This window comes from Chiloscyllium plagiosum, chromosome 16 (assembly GCF_004010195.1).
Source record: "Chiloscyllium plagiosum isolate BGI_BamShark_2017 chromosome 16, ASM401019v2, whole genome shotgun sequence".
NCBI lineage: Eukaryota > Metazoa > Chordata > Chondrichthyes > Orectolobiformes > Hemiscylliidae > Chiloscyllium > Chiloscyllium plagiosum.
This window is the reverse complement of record NC_057725.1, coordinates 65,817,145-65,836,208: the sequence shown is the minus strand read 5'-3', so window position 1 is coordinate 65,836,208 and position 19,064 is coordinate 65,817,145. Positions and strand designations below refer to the sequence as shown.

The 19,064-nt window shown below is 42.9% G+C and overlaps 1 protein-coding gene and 1 long non-coding RNA gene across 2 annotated transcripts in view; one reads left to right on the top strand and one right to left on the bottom strand.

Annotated features, from left to right (window-relative positions):
* LOC122557985 overlaps positions 1-8,220 on the top strand; it is an 11,603-nt gene extending 3,383 nt beyond the window's left edge. Inside the window, exon 2 of the long non-coding RNA XR_006313996.1 lies at positions 7,574-8,220. This is a non-coding gene — a long non-coding RNA (uncharacterized LOC122557985). The remainder of the gene's footprint in view (positions 1-7,573) is intronic.
* A 5,567-nt stretch (positions 8,221-13,787) lies between these two features.
* Positions 13,788-19,064, bottom strand: part of LOC122558118 (low choriolytic enzyme-like) — a 112,440-nt gene continuing 107,163 nt past the window's right edge. The window contains exon 12 of the mRNA XM_043706435.1: positions 13,788-13,861. Coding sequence (XP_043562370.1) covers positions 13,788-13,861 — 74 coding nt within the window. The remainder of the gene's footprint in view (positions 13,862-19,064) is intronic.

The following is a 19,064-nucleotide window of genomic DNA, read 5'->3' as shown; positions in this document are numbered from 1 at the left end:
TAGACAACATCTACTGCCCTGCCCTCTTTGTCACTTCCTCAAAAAACTCAAACACGTTTGTGATACATGACCTTCCCTGCACAAGACCATGCAGCCTATCACTAATAAATCCATAGTTTTCCAAGTGTGAGTAAATCCTATCCCTTAGAAACTTGTCCAATAATTTCCCTACCATTGACATACGGTTCACTGGTCTTTCCCAGATTATCCCTGTTGCCCTTCTTATAACAATGTTGGCAATTCTCCAGTCCTCTGAATCCTCTCCTATGAGTAGAGAAGGATATAAGTATTTCATACAAGGCCCTAGCAATTTCCTCACTTGCCTCCCTTAGCATTCTTGGATGGATCCCATCAGGTCCTGAGAACTAGTCTACCTTAATGCTTTTTAAAACACCTAACACCTACTCTTTTTTTATGTTGGCATGCCCTGGATACTAACATACCCCTCTTGAGACTCTCCACTAAGGTCCTTCACTTATGTGACTATCAATACAAAGTGATCATCAGCCCCATGCATAAATTCCCTCCTTTGTCCTTGAGTGGATCTATCCCTTCCCTAGCTACCCTCTTGCCCATTGTATATGTATAAAATGCCTTGGGATTTCCCATAATCCTGTACGACCCTTCTTAGCCTCCTAACCCCTTGTCGAGTCCTTTCCTCCTATATTCCTATTAGTTGAGGGCTCTGTCTACAGTTTCTTAAATCAGTTATATGTTTCCTTTTCCTTTTTGACTAAGTTCTCAATTTCTTTTGTCATCCAAGGTTCCGGAATCTTGCCATCCTTATCCTTCATTTTCAGCCGGTCCTGAACTCTACAAACTGGCCTTGAGAAAGTTCCCACATTTGGATTTACCCTCAAACAGTTGCCCCAATCTATATTCCCCATATTCTGCCTAACGTTGTGGTGGTTAGTGTTAGCGCGGATGAAGTGATATCAGTCTGAGCCCAGAGTGCGGTTCAACAATCGGTAACGTTTACTTAGCCTCCTAACCCCTTGTCGAGTCCTTTCCTCCTATATTCCTATTAGTTGAGGGCTCTGTCTACAGTTTCTTAAATCAGTTATATGTTTCCTTTTCCTTTTTGACTAAGTTCTCAATTTCTTTTGTCATCCAAGGTTCCGGAATCTTGCCATCCTTATCCTTCATTTTCAGCCGGTCCTGAACTCTACAAACTGGCCTTGAGAAAGTTCCCACATTTGGATTTACCCTCAAACAGCTGCCCCAATCTATATTCCCCATATCCTGCCTAACGTTGTGGTGGTTAGTGTTAGCGCGGATGAAATGATATCAGTCCGAGCCCAGAGTGCGGTTCAACAATCGGTAACGTTTATTGATACAGTAACACCGGCGGAGACCAACCGAGGTCCGAATCTCGGCTGCTCTGCTGTTCCCACGCGCTGCTACACGTTATATACATTTCTTTGTCAGGATGTGAGGATTTTGAGTATGAATGGGATGATAGTTCCCCATCATCACTGGAGTAGGTGCAAATGGTAGGTTTCCTGCCGTCCCAGGAGAGTTGCACTGTACACACAATAGGGTGCTAATTGGTTTATGTAAACGGGTCCGGGTACTATCTGCTTGTCTCTCTCTGTGAGGGCAGGGGCTAGCAACTCCCTTTGTTCCCTTGCGGTGCTGGTGTGTATTAGTCTGTTCGTACCTGTCTGGTGGATGCCTGTCCTTTGTGTCAGGGTGGCTCCATATCGATGGGTATGGGTGTGTTTCAGTCAGTCTCTTGATTTGATTAGGAGATGGGTTTCCATATTAATTAGCTCCGGAGTTTCGGTCTATGAGTCATGGTTAGTGTCTGGCCGAGTGTGGATTTGATCTGTCCTCTGGCTCCCATCTCCCGGTTACGTGGGCGGACCGACAGCTGCTGAGTTCTGTGGGTTTAAGCTGCGGCTGCCGTTTAAAACACAGAATGAATTCTTATAGTTTTACCGATGTAGGCACAGTCCTGTGGCAAATGCGGGGCGGCTCTGATGCCCGCTTGCATTAGCCTTCCTCCAATGTAGTGCCTTCCCCCAGTTTAGTACTTTCTCCCAAGGACTCCTCTTATCCTTGTCTCTCAGTAAGTTAAAACGCTGTTCCCGTAATGCTCCCTCACTGAAGCTTCAGTCATCTGGTCAGGCTTCGTCCCCAATACCAGGCCGAGTATGGCCCCTTCCCTAGCCGGAGTATCTACATACTGTTTAAAAAAAAACCCATCATGGATGCACCAAAGAAACTCCCCCCTCCATCCAAACCCCTGGCACTAAGGGAGCTCCAGTCAATGTCGGGGAAGTTAAAATCTTCCATCACAACAACTCTGTTGCTTTCAATTTTTTTCCATAATCTGTCCACATTTCCTCCATCTTCCACTGGCTGTTGGGAGGCCTATAGCACAATCTCTGCAGCCTTCCTGTTCCTGAGCTCTACCCATATGGCCGCAATGAATGGGCCCTCCAGTGTCCTCACTCAGTATAGTTGACGGGAAATTTTCTCTACTCAGTAGTGCAACTCCCCAACTTCCTTTACATCCCTCTCTATCTCACTTGAAACATCTAAATCCTGGAATAAGGTTGGAAGATTACAGTGATTAAAATCAGCAGAGAAAGACCTGGAGAAACATAAGTAACCCTCAGGATATATGACCTCCAGCCTCAGGGTTGTCCACTCTCCATGCAGATACAGCTTTTAACATTCTGCACAATCTGGAGCAGTTCCATCAGGTTACAAGTGAACAAAAGTGATAGCACTATCCCTGAGCAGAGGCCAGAGAATCTGACATCAGTCAGCGCTTGCAATCTGTCACTAGGTGCAGAAACACGTTTCCAGACTGTGTGAGCCCTGAGGGAGGCTATCACCAAAGTTTACGTTGATAGAATTTATAGATTCCCTACATGTGTGGAAACAGGCCCTTCAGGGTAAAAACGAGGCCTGCAGATGCTGGAAACCAGAGTCTAGATTAGAGTGGTGCTGGAAAAGCACAGCAGGTCAGGCAGCATCTGAGAAGCAGGACAACGCCAATTTTCCTGCTCCTTGGATGCTGTCTGACCTGCTGTGCTTTTCCAGCACCACTCTAACCTAAACAGGCCCTTCAGCCCAACAAGTCCACACCGACCCTCCAAAGAGTAACCCACCCAGACCCATTCCCCTACCTTATTACTCTACATGTACCCCTGACTAATGCACCCAACCTACACATCCCTGAACACTATGGGGCAATTTCCCATGGCCAATTTACCCTAACCTGCACATCTTCGGACAGTGGGAGGAGACCAGAGCACCCGGAGGAAACCCACGCAGACACGGGGAGAATGTGCAAACTCCACACAGACAGTCGCCTGAGGCGGGAATTGAACCCAGGTCTCTGGTGCTGTGAGGCACATTCTCTTCATCACACTGTGTGTTTACAGAAAATTGTCTCGACTTGAATTGCCCTTGACTCATTTTCATTGCACATTAAGGAGTCAATCACCAAGATTTCCTTGGTTTTAATAAAGCAGTTAACGCGGAGATAAATTCTCCAGGTGTTGGTGTCCAGTGTTAACCTTTAGATTTCCTCATGTCTCAGTGAGGATTGACCCTCACTATTCCCAGAGTCACCACTGAAGTTACAATTTAATAAATCGTCTGAAAATCCCAATTTTCTCCTGACTGAGAAACCCAAATTATAAAAAAACTGTTTATTACAACCCTGCTGAACTTTACCAAGAGTGGGATTCCTGTTCAGTTTGAGTGGAGTAAGGAGTGTAATGTTGGCCCAGCTGAAGGTAACCGGTCAAACTAGAGACTGCCTTGCTGTGCCTGGGACCTGTTGAGGCCGTGCCTCAGAAATACTCAGTGTGCTGGCCGTCGCTCTGAGCCCAGCACCTCCCTCTGTCGTTTACAACCCCCTACTCTCCTCAACAACCTGGCCTTCCATCAGAAAGTGGGTCACTCCAACACTGCTGCCTGCTGGATACCATCAATATTCTGTTCCTCAGCCCCGTGAAGTTTCTGTTTGCTCTGTGTTCAGTCTCAAACTCAGCCCAGCAGACTCTGCATGCCTGTCCCTCACTACCACCCTTGCCATGAAACAGCCCCTCTCCTTTCCAGTGACAAGTCCACATTGCAGCTGCAGACCGGGCTCAGTAAGATGTAACCTTGGCTTATCGCCATCCTCCATTACCAACAGGGAGTTGGGCTGCTAGAAATCCTGCCTGGGTGAGCTGGCAGATTGAACCCACTCCATCAAATGTCACCTCATCTCTCTGACAATCCTGTCCACTGTAAACCTGGATCTTTGTTTCAGCTTCGAAGCCTGGAGCTGACTGTCCCAGCTCATAAGCTACTACTCGGACAGATTTCCAAATCTCTCCAAGGTCAGGGCACTTTCCTGGGAGGGAGATCCTGCTGAGAGCACATCTCCCCTGCAGGAGCCCACTTCTGCTTTCCTGTAACATTGTACATCTGCCCGTTGTGAGTCAGTCTGAATGTTGGTGTATCCATTTGGGATACTGTTGTTACTGGTAGACTTTGATTAGTCTTACCTGATCCCTATTTCACTCCGATAACGACAGGACTGTAAATAGTATAGAGACAGCCTATAGTGCGCTGGGAATAGTGTGAACAGCATTTTGAGGTTGACTCCACATTCAAACTGTCCAGATCATTGAGTTAAAAATCACACAATGCTTTCCTTTATTGGTCAGAGTATTGAGTACAGGAGTTGGGAGGTCATGTTGCAGCTGTACAGGACATTGGTTAGGCCACTGTTGGAATATTGCATGCAATTCTGGTCTCCTTCCTACCGGAAAGATGTGGTGAAACTTGAAAGGGTTCAGAAAAGATTTACAAGGATGTTGCCAGAGTTGGAGGATCTGAGCTATAGGGAGAGGCTGAACAGGCTGGGGCTGTTTTCCCTGGAGTGTCAGAGGCTGTGGGCTGACCTTATAGAGGTTTATAAAATCATGAGGGGCACGGATAGGGATGCTGGCTGGTGGCACTAGATTGGGTTGGGATATCTGGTCGGCATGGACAGGTTGGACCGAAGGGTCTGTTTCCATGCTGTACATCTCTATGACTCTATGACTATCTAAATCTCAGAACTTCTTTTAAGTCACATTCTCGAGATAACTTAAGATTTTATAAAACAAAAGGTGACCTCTCCACTCAGACAATGCATTAAAGGTGTGAGGTCAGAGTCTGTCTGTATCCTAATCTTGAGTCAGACTGGTTTTATTTCTGAAGTAAGGATTTATAAAATGTTATATGGATTGACTGCCTGCAGGTTGTGTGCTTTTTGAGCAAAATCAGAATGTATCTGCAAATACAATCCTGCAAATGCAAATTCACCCCAAACTTATATGTGTGCGCGGGAGAGAGAGGATGTGTGAGTGCATGTGAGAGAGTGTATGTGTAAGCTTGGTAAAGTACGTGTGAGAGTGATATGGGGTATAAGCCCCATAAGGTATAAGGGTGTGTGCGTGGGTGTGAATGTGGCGAGTGTATGTGTGTGTGTGTCTGAGAGCGCGTGTGTGAGAGAGAGGGTCTATGTGAGGGTGATTGTGTGTAAGGGAGTGTGTGTGCGAGTGCGCACTAATGTATGAGTGTGTGTGTGAAGTATTAAGTGTGTGTAGAGTATAGTGGGGTCACCTGTAGTGTGCCATGAACCCAAGACCCCCAATTGAGGCCATCCTCATGGGTGCCGAACTTGGTTTTCAGCCTCTGCTCGGCAACTCTGCATTGTTGCGTATCCTGAACTCTGCCTTGGAGGATGGTCAGCTGAAGATCCAAGGCTGAATGTCCTTGACTGCTGAAGTGTTCCCCGACTGGAAGGGAACATCGCTGTCTGGCGATTGTTGCACTGTGTCCATTCATTCGTTGTTGTAGCGTCTGCTTGATCTCGCCAACATACCATGCATCGGGGCATCTTTGCCTGCAGCGTATGAGATAGACAATGTTGGCCAAGTCACATGTATGCCTACCACACACATGGTGGGTGGGGTCCCCATGTGTAATGGTAATATCCATGTCGACACTCTGACACATCTTGCAGTGGTTGCCAGGACAGAGTTGTATGGTGTTATGTTTGATGTTGTCCTAAGGCTGGGCAGTTTGCTGCAAACAATGGCAATTGTTTAAAGGCGAGAAGTGGAGGTATAGGGAAGAACTTGGAGAGGCGCATGTCCTCATCGATAATGTCTTGCAGGCTGTGAAGAACATGGCGAAGAGTAGTTTCTCTGCTCCCAGGAAGTAGTGGACAACAAAGGGTGCCCTATCGGTCATATCCCGTGTCTGTCTCCTGAGGAGACCATTACAGTTTCTCGCTGTGGCATGTTGGAACTGGCAATCGATGAGTTGAGCAATGTCTCCTGTTTTTATAAGGGCGTCCTTCAGCACCTTCAGGTGTCCATTGCGTTCCTCTTTATCTGAGCAGATCCTATGTCTGCGTAGAGCTTGTCTGTAGGGGATGGCTGTTTTAATATGTTTAGGGTGAAAGCTGGAGAAGTGCAGCATCATGAGGTTATCCATGGGCTTGCAGTAGAGTGAGGTACTGAGATTGGGATACAGACAGACTCTAACCTCACACCTTTAATGCATTGTCTGAGCTGAGATGTCACTCTAGGTTTGTTCAATATATCATTTCATTTGCATGACACAGAGATCTTTTACTATAAATTCTGTGTCTTATGCTCTTGCTCCACAGCTACCTGATGAAGAAGCAGCGCTCCGAAAGCTAGTGTGCTTCCAAATAAACCTGTTGCACTATAACTGGTGTTGTGTGGTTTTTAACTCTGTACACCCCAGCCCAACAGACTCCTCCACATCATTGAGAACAGGCAGTGTTGTCACCAGTGCTATCCCCTGAAAGCACTGCATTAATTTTCATGTGGACCCTGGTAACACCCACTCATCTCCACTACTCTCCTGTTCTCCACGGTTACTGAATTATCAGATTGCTTATCCCACATCAGACACTGGTGGGGCTGAAATTGCCTCCGCTTAAACAATGGGCAGACTGAAATCACCGTGCAGGTGTAGGTCCAAGCTCTGCTCGCTCACAATTGTATCATCTGGTCTCTCTGGAAACTGTCTGATGTGAAACCAGTCTGGTCACCACTTCAGTCGCAGTCTCCGAACTGCACAGGAGCTCCTGACTTTACTCACATAATCTGTACAGCCACTAAATTCCTACTCCCCAATACCACACCACTTTGCCCCATCTCTCTCTGCTCAATTCTTACTAAAGGCTCACCCATGTTTTTTTTGTTTCAAGATTGAGTGATTCCAGAGTACTCCTCATTGGTCATCCACATGACAAACAGTGCTGCTTAGCTTAGCAAGATTTTGCCCCCTGAACATCCTGTTTATGGGGTGAGTCCAGTTGAGCTTCTGGTTATTGGTAACCCCAGGGATATTAATAGTGGGGGATTCAGTGATGGTAACACCATTGAATTTGAAAATGAGATGTTTACACTCTCTCCAGTTGGAGATGGTTGTTGCATGGTATTTGTGTGGCGTGAATGTTGCTGGTCACTCATCAAGCCTGCTGCAAATGGAAGGGGAGTGTTTCAATATCTAAAGGATTTATTTTATGTATTTACAGTTGCTTGGATTGATCCTGTCAATGTATCTGTGCAAGAATGTGGAACAAGAAGACTATCTCAAAGTCCCTAAGTACTGACATACCTGAGCTGCTCTCTGTCCTCCCGCCAATGGCACATCCAGCTGTGTATGGGATACATCAGTGTCCAATCATAATCCAATGGATTTGCTGAATTTATGTATTTGCTTCACTGCTTGCCAACTTTGCCTTATAAATCTAAGCACTTTAGTTCTAAACTGTTGATCAGTATACATTTTGTAAAGATAACGTTTTCTACTTTACAGAACTTTTAGCATGGCATCTTCTTAAGGAGCTGTTGTCATCATGATATGAGCATTAAAATGATGATTACCCCAAGGTTTTGTTAAGAGTCTGTATGAGAAAGCTGGGGCTAGAGTGATGGGACGTGCCTTTGGCAAGTGTGCGGTACGATGTAAAACTGATTCCTTCTCCAGTCAGAGAGAAATTCTGTTGAGCTGATGGCTCTGCTCCTCCCCGTTGGCCCAATGAATCATTCTTCTGTAAAACACCAATTTTCTCTTGAAGTTTTTAAAGTAAGTATGTTGAATCATTACATTGAAAATGTAACACAAACTGTGGTCTGTTCAGATCTTCCAACCTCAGTAAATATGTTTCAAAAAACCAAAGTGCTATGCTTTTATTATTTTCGATGAATAGTGGATAAAATAGAATTTAATTCTGGTGCTTTATTTTCTAGGAAACTACTTGTATATTTATAAAGATTTATTTCTAACATGGTTGTGAACAGCATGTTCAAAGGCAGGCTGCATGGAGCGTCAGTAAGTCTGCAGGTCCAGGTGGGATGACCCAAGGATACGGAGAGAAGGAAAATTGGAAATTGTGGCTGCACTTAACCATAATCTTAGAACAGACAGGAGCAATACTATACCATTGTTCAAAAAGATGATCAAAGATAAACTCAGGCCAGTCAGATTAATCTAGGTGACAAGAAAGCTCTTAGAGGCATTAATTCAGGACAAAACTGACAGTTATTGAGAAAAATGCAAATTAGTTAAGAGGGAACAACACCATTGTGTTAAGAACACTTGTTAACTAATTTGCTTGAGTTTTTGATGAGGTAACAGGATTATGTACTTGATGCAGTGTATGCGGACTTCCAAAAGACATTTAATTAGATGTCAGTTACCGGTTAAAGCTGTTGTCCAAGGAATAAGGACAAAATTGTTATGAAGTTGAAGGAGTGTACTGTATCTTTGAGAGAGTGAATGCTGTTTTGCACTGAAAGCTTGCAAACACCTGTCATATGACTGACTAGCAGTCCCAGAGTGTACTGAAAAATTGAAAATATGTAAATTTGGGCTGTGAAATAGATACCTGAGTTGGTTGCTGCTTTGACAACCAATCAATTTAAATTATCTCCTACGATACTAAAACCCAATCAAGTTTGAATTTGTTGTTTTGCCAACATCAAACCAATGAGATGATCTGATGTTGGGGGTATAAAAAAGGCAGGCATTTTGAAAGTCAGACAGAGCAACAGCCATTTGAAACACTATCAATGTACCTTTTCAAATGAAACATCTTCACAGTAAAAAGAAAGAAGACTACCCAGGGAACTCTGAAGCTGCAAGAAGAAAGACACCAAAGACGACAGTTGTCATATGGTTTTGAAATTAAGTTGATGAATTTTAATGTGTTCTATTGGGACAGTATATTGTTATACAGTTGGAGGCGGGTAATAAACAGATAAGAGAAAGGCGAGGCTTAGAGTTGTGGATAGTTGTTGTTTAATATTCACTATTGGAGTTAAAGGATAAATTGATATTATTTTCTTCAAATAGTGGAATTTAGGAGTTCTCTGTCACTCATGCTTTAACACATTACGAGGTCTGGTGAGCTTTTCAGGGGGTTTAATTAACAGCGCGGTTCACTGCTGTGTCGTAACAATAGTGTGGATTTATAAGTGCATGAAGGACAAAAACAGCCTTTTTATTGAATGATTATTTATGAAACTATAGAAAGATATTCAATGGGGTTCTCCAGGGCCTGGACCATTATTTTGCTTTAAATATTTTCACACACTAGACTCAGGTATACATAGCAAAATTTGCAAATGATAGAATAACTCGTATCATTGCATTGTAAACTATGAGGAAATAGTGATGAAAATGTGATCTATTTAAGGCAGAAAAATGTCCCCCAGCTCCAGTTCCACCTCATCTCCCCCACCCACTCCCCCCCCACCCCCACCCAAAGGAGAAACATCTTTCAGTATCAACTCTATTCAGTCTTGCCAGGATCTTGGATGTCTTCATAAGATTCATTCTGCTAAATAGTGGTAGGTATAAATCCAAACAGTTAGCCCTGTCAAATTAAGGGACAGAATTCTCATGGGGGTGAACTGCAGCTGAAGATAGTTCCCCGGATGAAGGAGTTCAACTTTGTAGATGGATTTGAGAAGGAAAAGGGCAAGCTGATTGGGAGCAGAGTGCTCTTATAGAAAGCTGAACTGAACACAAGATTGATTTTGTGTTGTAACCTATCTCTAAGTCTGTGAAATCCACATTATATTGATTCCCTTTCCCAAACAAGGTTTTGGTTTGCCTCCTGTTTAACTTGGATCCACACCTATAGTGGTTAAGTTTTTTCAAACAGTCCAAGCTTCTAAGTTTCCATTCAAACATTAACCCTGGCCCAAGATCATTGGCTGACTTCCCAATTTCAACTCAGATGCTTAGCTTGGTGCCAGTTTTTCAAATAAGCCACTTTATACAGCTCCGATTTCTCCAACGGGCTGCAGCTTTGGTGAGTATCAAAATTGCCCAGCTTCTGTTGTGGTCTCTGACTCTGTCCTCACTCGATATTACAAACCCAAACAGTGAGAAGATGTCAAAAAATCTGACTCTCATCACTTGCTAACAATTGCTCGCTGTTGGAATCCAGTACAAAGATGAGGCACATCTTCAGGAACATCATGCAGAATTAAAAAATGCTTTAGGTGATTTCTATAATCCTTTTATTCCAACTACTGCTCATTAAAATTCTTCTAAGTGCAATTTTCTTGCTGGTTTCTGTGGGATTAAATTTTAAACCTAGTTTCTAAATGAATTTTGAGTTTATTGACCAAGTAGTGCCTGACTACTGCTCATAAACTTTGCTCACAAGTTGCGAGGGGTAAATTTTAATCCATGTCTGAGTTTAGCTCACCGTAGCAAGCACAGAGCCAATCCAATGGGCTTCAGTGCCAACGGAAATCAGTCCTTTGGTTCAGAGACTTTTTAAAAAAAATCATAGATCCACTTAACCTGCACATCTTTGGACTGTGGGAGGAAACCCACACAAACACAGGGAGAATATGCAAACTCCACACCGACAATCACCCGAGGGGGGGGAATTGAACACTTCAGTAATGGTGCAATATGGTGGAGCGTTTTAAATTAATTATTGGGATGCTGATCAAACTTTGTCCAGCGTCTAGCCTCCTGAATGTTGTTGAAGAAACATCTATCAAGTCAAATCAATTGCTAGGTATTGACTCACACTACTGTTTTACTACTTGGGACGCACAAGCTTGGAGAAGTTGACACTTGAGCACAATGTATAACTCTCAGCCTCAGACCTGCTGTAGCAGCTCAGAGAATTGGGAGCTGGAGCAGTAAGAAATCAGGAAAACTGGGAAGAAGACAAATTGAATTCCAAGCTTGGGCCAACCATTTATCTGAAAAAAAGTGTTGGGAACTGGTGTGGACCTGGGTGAGTCAGAGTTTGAAAAAGTATAGTATGGGTGGCACGGTGGCACAGTGGTTAGCACTGCTGCCTCACAGTGCCAGAGACCCGGGTTCAATTCCCGCCTCAGGCAATTGTCTATGTGGAGTTTGCACATTCTCCCCGTGTCTGTCTGGGTTTCCTCCGGGTGCTCTGGTTTCCTCCCACAGTCCAAAAGATGTGCAGGTGAGGTGAATTGGCCATGCTAAATTGCCCGCAGTGTTAGGTGAAGGGGTAAATGTAGGGAAATGGGTCTGGGTGGGTTGCTCTGCGGAGGGTCAGAATGGACTTGTTGGGCCGAAGGGCCTGTTTCCACACTGTAAGTAATCTAAAAAAAACTCAAACCGTGACTTCACAGAAAGACTGAGTTGATTGACTGGTGAGTATTCTTACTGTATTTACTTTTCTCTCCAGTTAGGGGTTAGTCTAAACTGGGAATTAAAAACTTCAATTAAATAAAAATAAGGATCAAGTAAATCTTTCAGTTTTCCTCGCTTTAAAAGCAGAGTACAAAAAGAAAGGAAGTCACACTAAATCTGGATAAAACATTAGTTTGGCCTCAACTGGAGTATTGCCTGTGGATCTGGCCAGCACACATTTGGCAGGAGATGAAAACATTTGGGAAAATGCAGAAAAAAAGTTTACAAGTATAGTTCCAGGAATGTGGAACTTTGGTCATACAGACTAGAGAAGTTGAATATATTCCTTGGAGAAGGTTGAAAAGATTGTTGATATTAATGTTCAAAATCATGAGGTATCCAGACAGAAGTGAAAAATCTGTTCCCAATCATAAACAGATCAGGAACTGGAGGACGTCTGTTTAATGTAATTGGCAAAAGAAGCAGTGGAGGCATGAGGCAAACACTTTTCTTGGAGGAAGCAGCAAATGATTAAGAGGATGGAATGCATTGACTGAGATGTGGACGTAAGTTCAATTGAAGCTTTCAAGATGGAATAGGATTATTGAATTGAAAGAATTTGCAGGGTTACAGGGAGAAGGTCAGGTTGATATGTTTGTGTGTGCGTGTGGGTGCTGTGGAGGGCAGTAGGGTGGGGAGTTAGATGTGTGGTGGAATGCCACAGATAGTCTGCTCCTTCAGGGATCCAATGACCTCTTTCTATCCTGTAACCATTTGTTGTATTCCTGGTCAGTGGTTACCTTCAGACATTAACATGGAATTGGTCAGGCCAGCAGAGAGAGAAACCCTAATGACACTATTCAGTGGGGGGTTGGTTTTTGCTCCTGTTGAATAGTCATTGCCTTCTGCTCCTTTATGGAGGTAATGGTTATGGCTCTGTTCAGTTGTGAAATTTTCACTCCATTTGTTGTGAATCTTTGCTCAGAGTGCCGTCAGCTTGGCAACTCCATAGACACAGACAAAGAAGGACACGGACTGGGACAACGGATCCATCCTAGGACAAGCCAAACAAAGACATGCACGGGAATTCCTGGCGACCTGGCAGTCAACCTGGAACTCCATTAGCAAACATGTAGAGTTAGACCCCATATTACCAACCACTAAGAAACAAAAATCGGAAATGATATCACCCACCTCAGCAAACCAGGACACATAAATAGCAAGTGTGACAGAACACCAATGCTTCACCAGAGGTTCACTAAATGATGTTATCTAGTAAGGTGAAGAAACATCTGCAAACAAACTTACCAGCTCAGCGAGCAAGTCAACTCCACATTCCCCTTCCAGATTTCAAGGGTCACAACACCAACCTCTCATGACTATGCCACTCTAGTAGTGAGACAAAGTGAACGGTCATCCAACGGTATTGAGATTAGTCAGAAACGAATGTGATTCTTAGGTGTTAGGACATCTGCAAAGAGTTTTGAAGATACTCAAAGCACACTAATATTTACATTAACTTCCTTTATTAATACATCATAAAATGTTTATTTGTCACAAGAATAAATAGAGAACAAATGGCTCTCAGTGAAATGGAACCAGTCATAACTCCAAGCAAAATTTTAATTTTATTCTGACATCACATTTCCTTGCAAATCATAAAAATAACATACAAAGTATCAAAAACATTATTACAACACAACCAGAACAAATGAGAAGGCAAGCCAATAATTGCATAGATCAATTCTGTGTCATTTTTAAATCCCAGGAAGATTCCTAATCATCCCTAATCTCTGCTGGAGCAGTAAAACCAGGAACTCTGTCTACTACATCAGTGCAATGGAACAGTATAGTTGGCACAAGTATCAATGATCCAGACTTCCTCAGGCATACCAAGGGACTTGAACATGCGTTTTGGAAAACATTTTCATCTTTCCTTCAAATATATGTTTTTGGCCATAAGCTGCTGCTTTTAAGGTCAAGATATAACAAAAATAACAAGTTAAACATTATCACGAATGACATTCATGACTTTAGCTGATTACTGTACAACAAAGTAGAGTTAGAAAAGTATTAATGCTAGCTCAGGTTGTCCTGTAGGAAATCCTTCATGAGGAAATCAACACTAGGCACAATATCAACGTACACAGACTGCATTGACTCCACTGAAAGGAACCCTCACCTGTGAAAACACGAAACAAAATGAAGGAATTACTATTGAATATCATTGAACAGGAGTTGTCTTCATTTGGATGGTTTTAGAAGGAAGTTAATAAGCCCTCTAAACTTAAACTGCTGCACAAGCCGATTTCATATGGTCCTACCCTACAGCTGTTCCCATCATGAGAAACTTGCAAATGAAAATATAACCTATTAATCTGATTCCATCTAGTGCCTACCTGCATTACATGAGGTAGAGTTTCAGAATGCCAGCCAAGAGTAATATTGACCTTGTAGATGAAGTACAAACAGCTCCAATTTCACTTCTCCTTAATTTACATTTTGATTGGCAAAGTCTGGGTGACAATTGAAACTCAATTTACATTAATAAACAATCTATCCAAGACAACCCTATTTATACTTTACAGAAACATGGATGAAGCCATCAAATCATCTTATTAATTCAAACTTATCTTTGCAACTCATAGAATTTCTCCTGTGCAAAAAGAGGCTATTTGGCCAGCGAGTCTGCAGTGACCATACAAAGGGCATCCCACCCCACATTTTACCAAGGCTAATTCACCTAGCCAGAACACCTTTGGGTTGTGGGAGGAAACCGGAGCACCCGGAGGAAACCCACGCAGACACGGGGAGGATATACAAACTCCACACAGACACCTGAGGGTGGAATCAAACCCGGGTCTCTGGCACTGTGAGGCAGCAGTGCTAACCACTGAGCCACCATGCTGCCCATTGGCATCATCCCTGGTGTTTTCTTGGTATGCACCTTTTCCTGGGTAATTATTTGCAAAGAACCTTTAAACAGCACATAGAACTCCCGCTGTAGAGTTATTACCATTGGCTTGCTCAAGCATTTTATTTTATCATCCCACTTTTCAGATTTACATAGTGTACACTTATACTGCAAACATTAACATTAATAAATGATGTTAATATTGTATTCCAGTGTGTCTGGTAAGAAGGGTACCAAAAATGGCCAGACATGGAGAGTTTAACGAACATCTTGAAGGACAAGAGGGAGGTAGAGAGGATTTATCGTTGGGGCCTCTTGGCTTTCTGCTATCTCCTGGGTGAATTTCAATTGCCTAAAGGCAAACATTAGGAAGAGTGAACTCATTGTCATTGGTTCATGCCACCATCTCCATGTAGTAAGGCTGGGAAGAATGAGTTTCCAGAATATCCAACAGAGTTTGAATGCAGGGCTGTCTTTACATTTTCTATCGTCAGAGGAAATGGAAGGTATCCATTAACATGAGAACAGCAAGTCTCTATTAAACAGCCTAGAGTAATGGAGATAGTCCATTAAATAGGAAGATGGCAATGCAGAGATTCCATTAGGCAGTGAGTGGACACCAGTGAGAGTCCATTAAACAGCATAAAGGTGACAACAGTCCACTAAACAGTGCAAGAATTTAATCAGCAGTACAATAGTCTATTGAATAGTATGAGAGTCTGTTAAACAGTGTATGAGTGGTGGAGAGGCTTCATTAAACAGTGTAAGAGTTGGGTAAATAGTGCAGGATTTATGAAAAAGTGTACATGAGGTCTCACTGGGTGAGCTGGATGAGAATCTAGCCAACTATTTCCAGAGTAGTCATATAAGGTTAAGAGTTTTTAATAAGTACACAAAATTCCCCAGTGTACCTGTATTTTAGACATAGGTTGACAGAGAACACAGGTCAGGTTTCTGTACTTAACTACATAAATAGATTCTCATTACAGATAAACAACGATAAGCCACAAGGTAGGCTTGGGTGTTAAGAATGGAGGCAAAGACTGAGAAGGTAGTTCAGTGGTCCTGTCCACAGGGATCACTGAAATGATCCTTTTAGCTTGTCAGGACTTTGTGCACTCTTGATCTTCCTTCTCCAGGTAGCTTCACTTACTGCAGGAGGCACAGGTGGGCACTAAAGGTCAGTTGTTCTGATTGTAAACATTTTAAGATTACATGCATTCTGTAATCACACCATTCTACTGTTTCCCCATATATCATGTAATTCCAGTGCTTATGTTTCCTGAAGTCCTTGTAAAATATTGGACATATTCTGCAGCAAACTATTTGGGACCGAGGTATCCAAAACGGTAATCTGTTGAAATAAGACCTCGCAGATGGAGTTATGAATTTAATAATCTAATGGCAGTTGCCAAGATCCATTGAAAATTTGATTTTCTGATAGGTTAGCTAAACATTGGTTACATGTGGATATAGGAGAAAGTGAGGACTGCAGATGCTGGAAATTAGAGCTTAAAAATGTGTTGCTGGAAAAGCGCAGCAGGTCAGGCAGCATCAAAGGAGCAGGAGAATCGACGTTTTACACTGCCTTTTGAGCTGTGTAATGTCAACACAAATTGAAATATCATATTTATGGTTGGGAACCAAAGCCATGCCCAAGCACTATTTTGTTGGTTTCATAAAGGGGGAAATTACTCTGCAAATTGCTTCTCAATTACTTCTGTGTGTGTAATTCTCCTGGATTAATAGAAACCTTATATCTTTGGTTTAGATTTAGCATCTTTCTTCAATCTAATGCTGTATTCGGTATTCACTCTCCTTCATTAAATAATTTAAGGTATTCCATTTTAAAATAGATTCTTAGCTTCTGCTGTTCAACCTTGGAATAAGTTTGAGGTCAACACATGCCCTTTTACTCAAGAGTAAGAATTCCTGGTTTTGAAGTTCGTATAAGTTATCTATTGTTTTATACTTGCTGTGTTGGAAGGTTGCTTAAAGCATACAGTCTTGTCTCCCGGACCAAGTGGTTTGCACTATTGTCAGCTGCAGGCAGTATTTTGTTAATCAGCTCACTATCTGATAATATAGTTTCGCCTGTCCTGGTGTCTAATCTGAAATTTATGACATGACATTGATATAAAACTCAGTTGCCAAAATATAAGGCCTGGATCACTATTTCCTCAAGGAAAACTTTAAATTGGTTCTTCTGTTGTTGACTGTGTTCCCACTCAAGCCCCATTATTCCACAAGCCATCACAAATGTGTAACAAACAAATTAAACCATCACATTGATGAATCTGGCTGACAGGACCAACACAAGGAGAAAGAGAGGACTGCAAATGCTGGGGATCAGAGCTTAAAAATGTGTTGCTGGAAAAGCGCAGCAGGTCAGGCAGCATCAAAGGAGAAGGAGAATCGACGTTTCGGGCATAAGCCCTTCTTCAGGAATGAGGAGGGTGTGCAAATTCCTGAAGAAGGGCTTATGCCCGAAACGTCGATTCTCCTTCTCCTTTGATGCTGCCTGACCTGCTGCGCTTTTCCAGCAACACATTTTTAAGCTAAGGACCAACACAAAACAAACATAAGCACCAGATTTCATTATTAAGTGCTTAGCATTGCTGCCTCTCAGCACTTGGGACTGAGGTTCGATTCCAGTTTTGGTCACTATGTGGAGCTTGCGTGTATTCCCATGTCTTGGAGGCTCAAATGGGGTGTATGGCCTTTTTCTGCACTGTAGGGATTCTATGATCTATCATTATGGATTACACTGCTGCCCTGTCAGTCATCTTTGGAGCAGATAGCAGCTCCTCAACCATCTTCACTAGGATCATGTTTCTTTTCGGTTATTGATACTTAGACTATGGCAGCAAACCTTCTCAATGCTCAGTTAGAGTCACTCACGTCAACAAGGAGCCAGCCCTGCCCTAGAAGCTGAACACTTCCACAGTTTGGCAGAGATGCTAAAGTAGGAAGGTTTCATTACAGCACTGCTTAGCATAATTAAAAGGAGATATCATTAGTGTCTTATAACAGCCAGTCTTTCTATGTTGTTTAAATAAGGGTGAGAATGCCTGAATAAAGAGATAATACAAGCACAAGCTACCAGGAAACCTTGTATACAATTTGCATAATTACATCGTTTCGTTTTTCTATTGAAAAAGATTGAAGTTCTGGATCAATCTCACCCAGGATTCAGTAAACCTGATGAAACCCCAAAAATCTATAAACAGGCACTAATGCTGGTATCCAGAAACAAGACCATGAACTGGTTGGCACCTGTAAAAAATGCTCCTGCTAGTTGATGCTGATGTTTTTACATACTATTATGATCTTCACTAGCATAAAGAATAAAGAGCTGACTTCAAGGAGGTTGTAAATTGTCTCTTTGGAGCAATGCAGTTTCCGAAGCAATTTCAGCCTCCAGAAGTATGGATAGTACGGAGGTTCATGATAATCCTCCCTGTCAGTAAACCTTCATGGCTGGCTATCGCCTAATTGTATCTCTCCTCCTCTGGTGTTGTTTAGCAGCCAACGCACTGGCTTAATAACAACTACATATAGTACCTCAAACATTGCAAGTCATTCTAAGGGATGTTGTCAAGCCAAATATGATGGCAAACCATGAGGGCCGCTTATTAAAGGCTTGGCCAAACGTATCGGTTTTTAAGGAGCATTTTAAGGGGGAGGTGATGGCCTAGTGGCATTATTGCTGGACTGTCAATCCAGAGACCCAGGTAATATTCTGGGGAACCCTGGTTTGAATCCTGCCAAAGCAGATCATGGAATCTGAATTCAATATAAAAGAAAATTGGAATTAAGAATTGAAGAATGACCTTGAAACCATTGTTGTTTGTCAGGAAAAGCCCATCTGGTTCACTAATGCCTCTTCGGGAAGGAAACTGCCATCCTGACCTGGTCTGGCCTACATGTGACTCCAGACCCACAGCACTGTGGTTGACTCTTAACTGCCCTCTGGGCAATTAGGGATTGGCAATAATTGCTGGCCAAGCCAATGACGGCCCTCATCCCATGACAAATTTTTTAACATCTTGAAGAGAAATGGAGTTGGATAATGACTTTCGGAAAGTGTTTCAAAGATTGAATCCTTAGCAGGAGAAGGAACAGCAGCCATAGGGTCATAGAGATGTACAGCATGGAAACAGACCCTTCGGTCCAACCCGTCCATGCCAACCAGATATCCCAACCCAATCTAGTCCCACCTGCCAGCACCCAGCCCATATCCCTCCAAATCCTTCCTATTCATCTACCCATCCAAATGCCTTTCAAATGTTGCAATTGTCCCAGCCTCCACCACTTCCTCTGGCAGCTCATTCCATACACGTACCACCCTCTGTGTGAAAAGGTTGCCCCTTAGGTCTCTTTTATATCATTCCCCTCTCACCCTAAACCTGTGCCCTCTAGTTCTGGACTCCCCGACCCCAGGGAAAAGACTTTGCCTATTTACCCTATC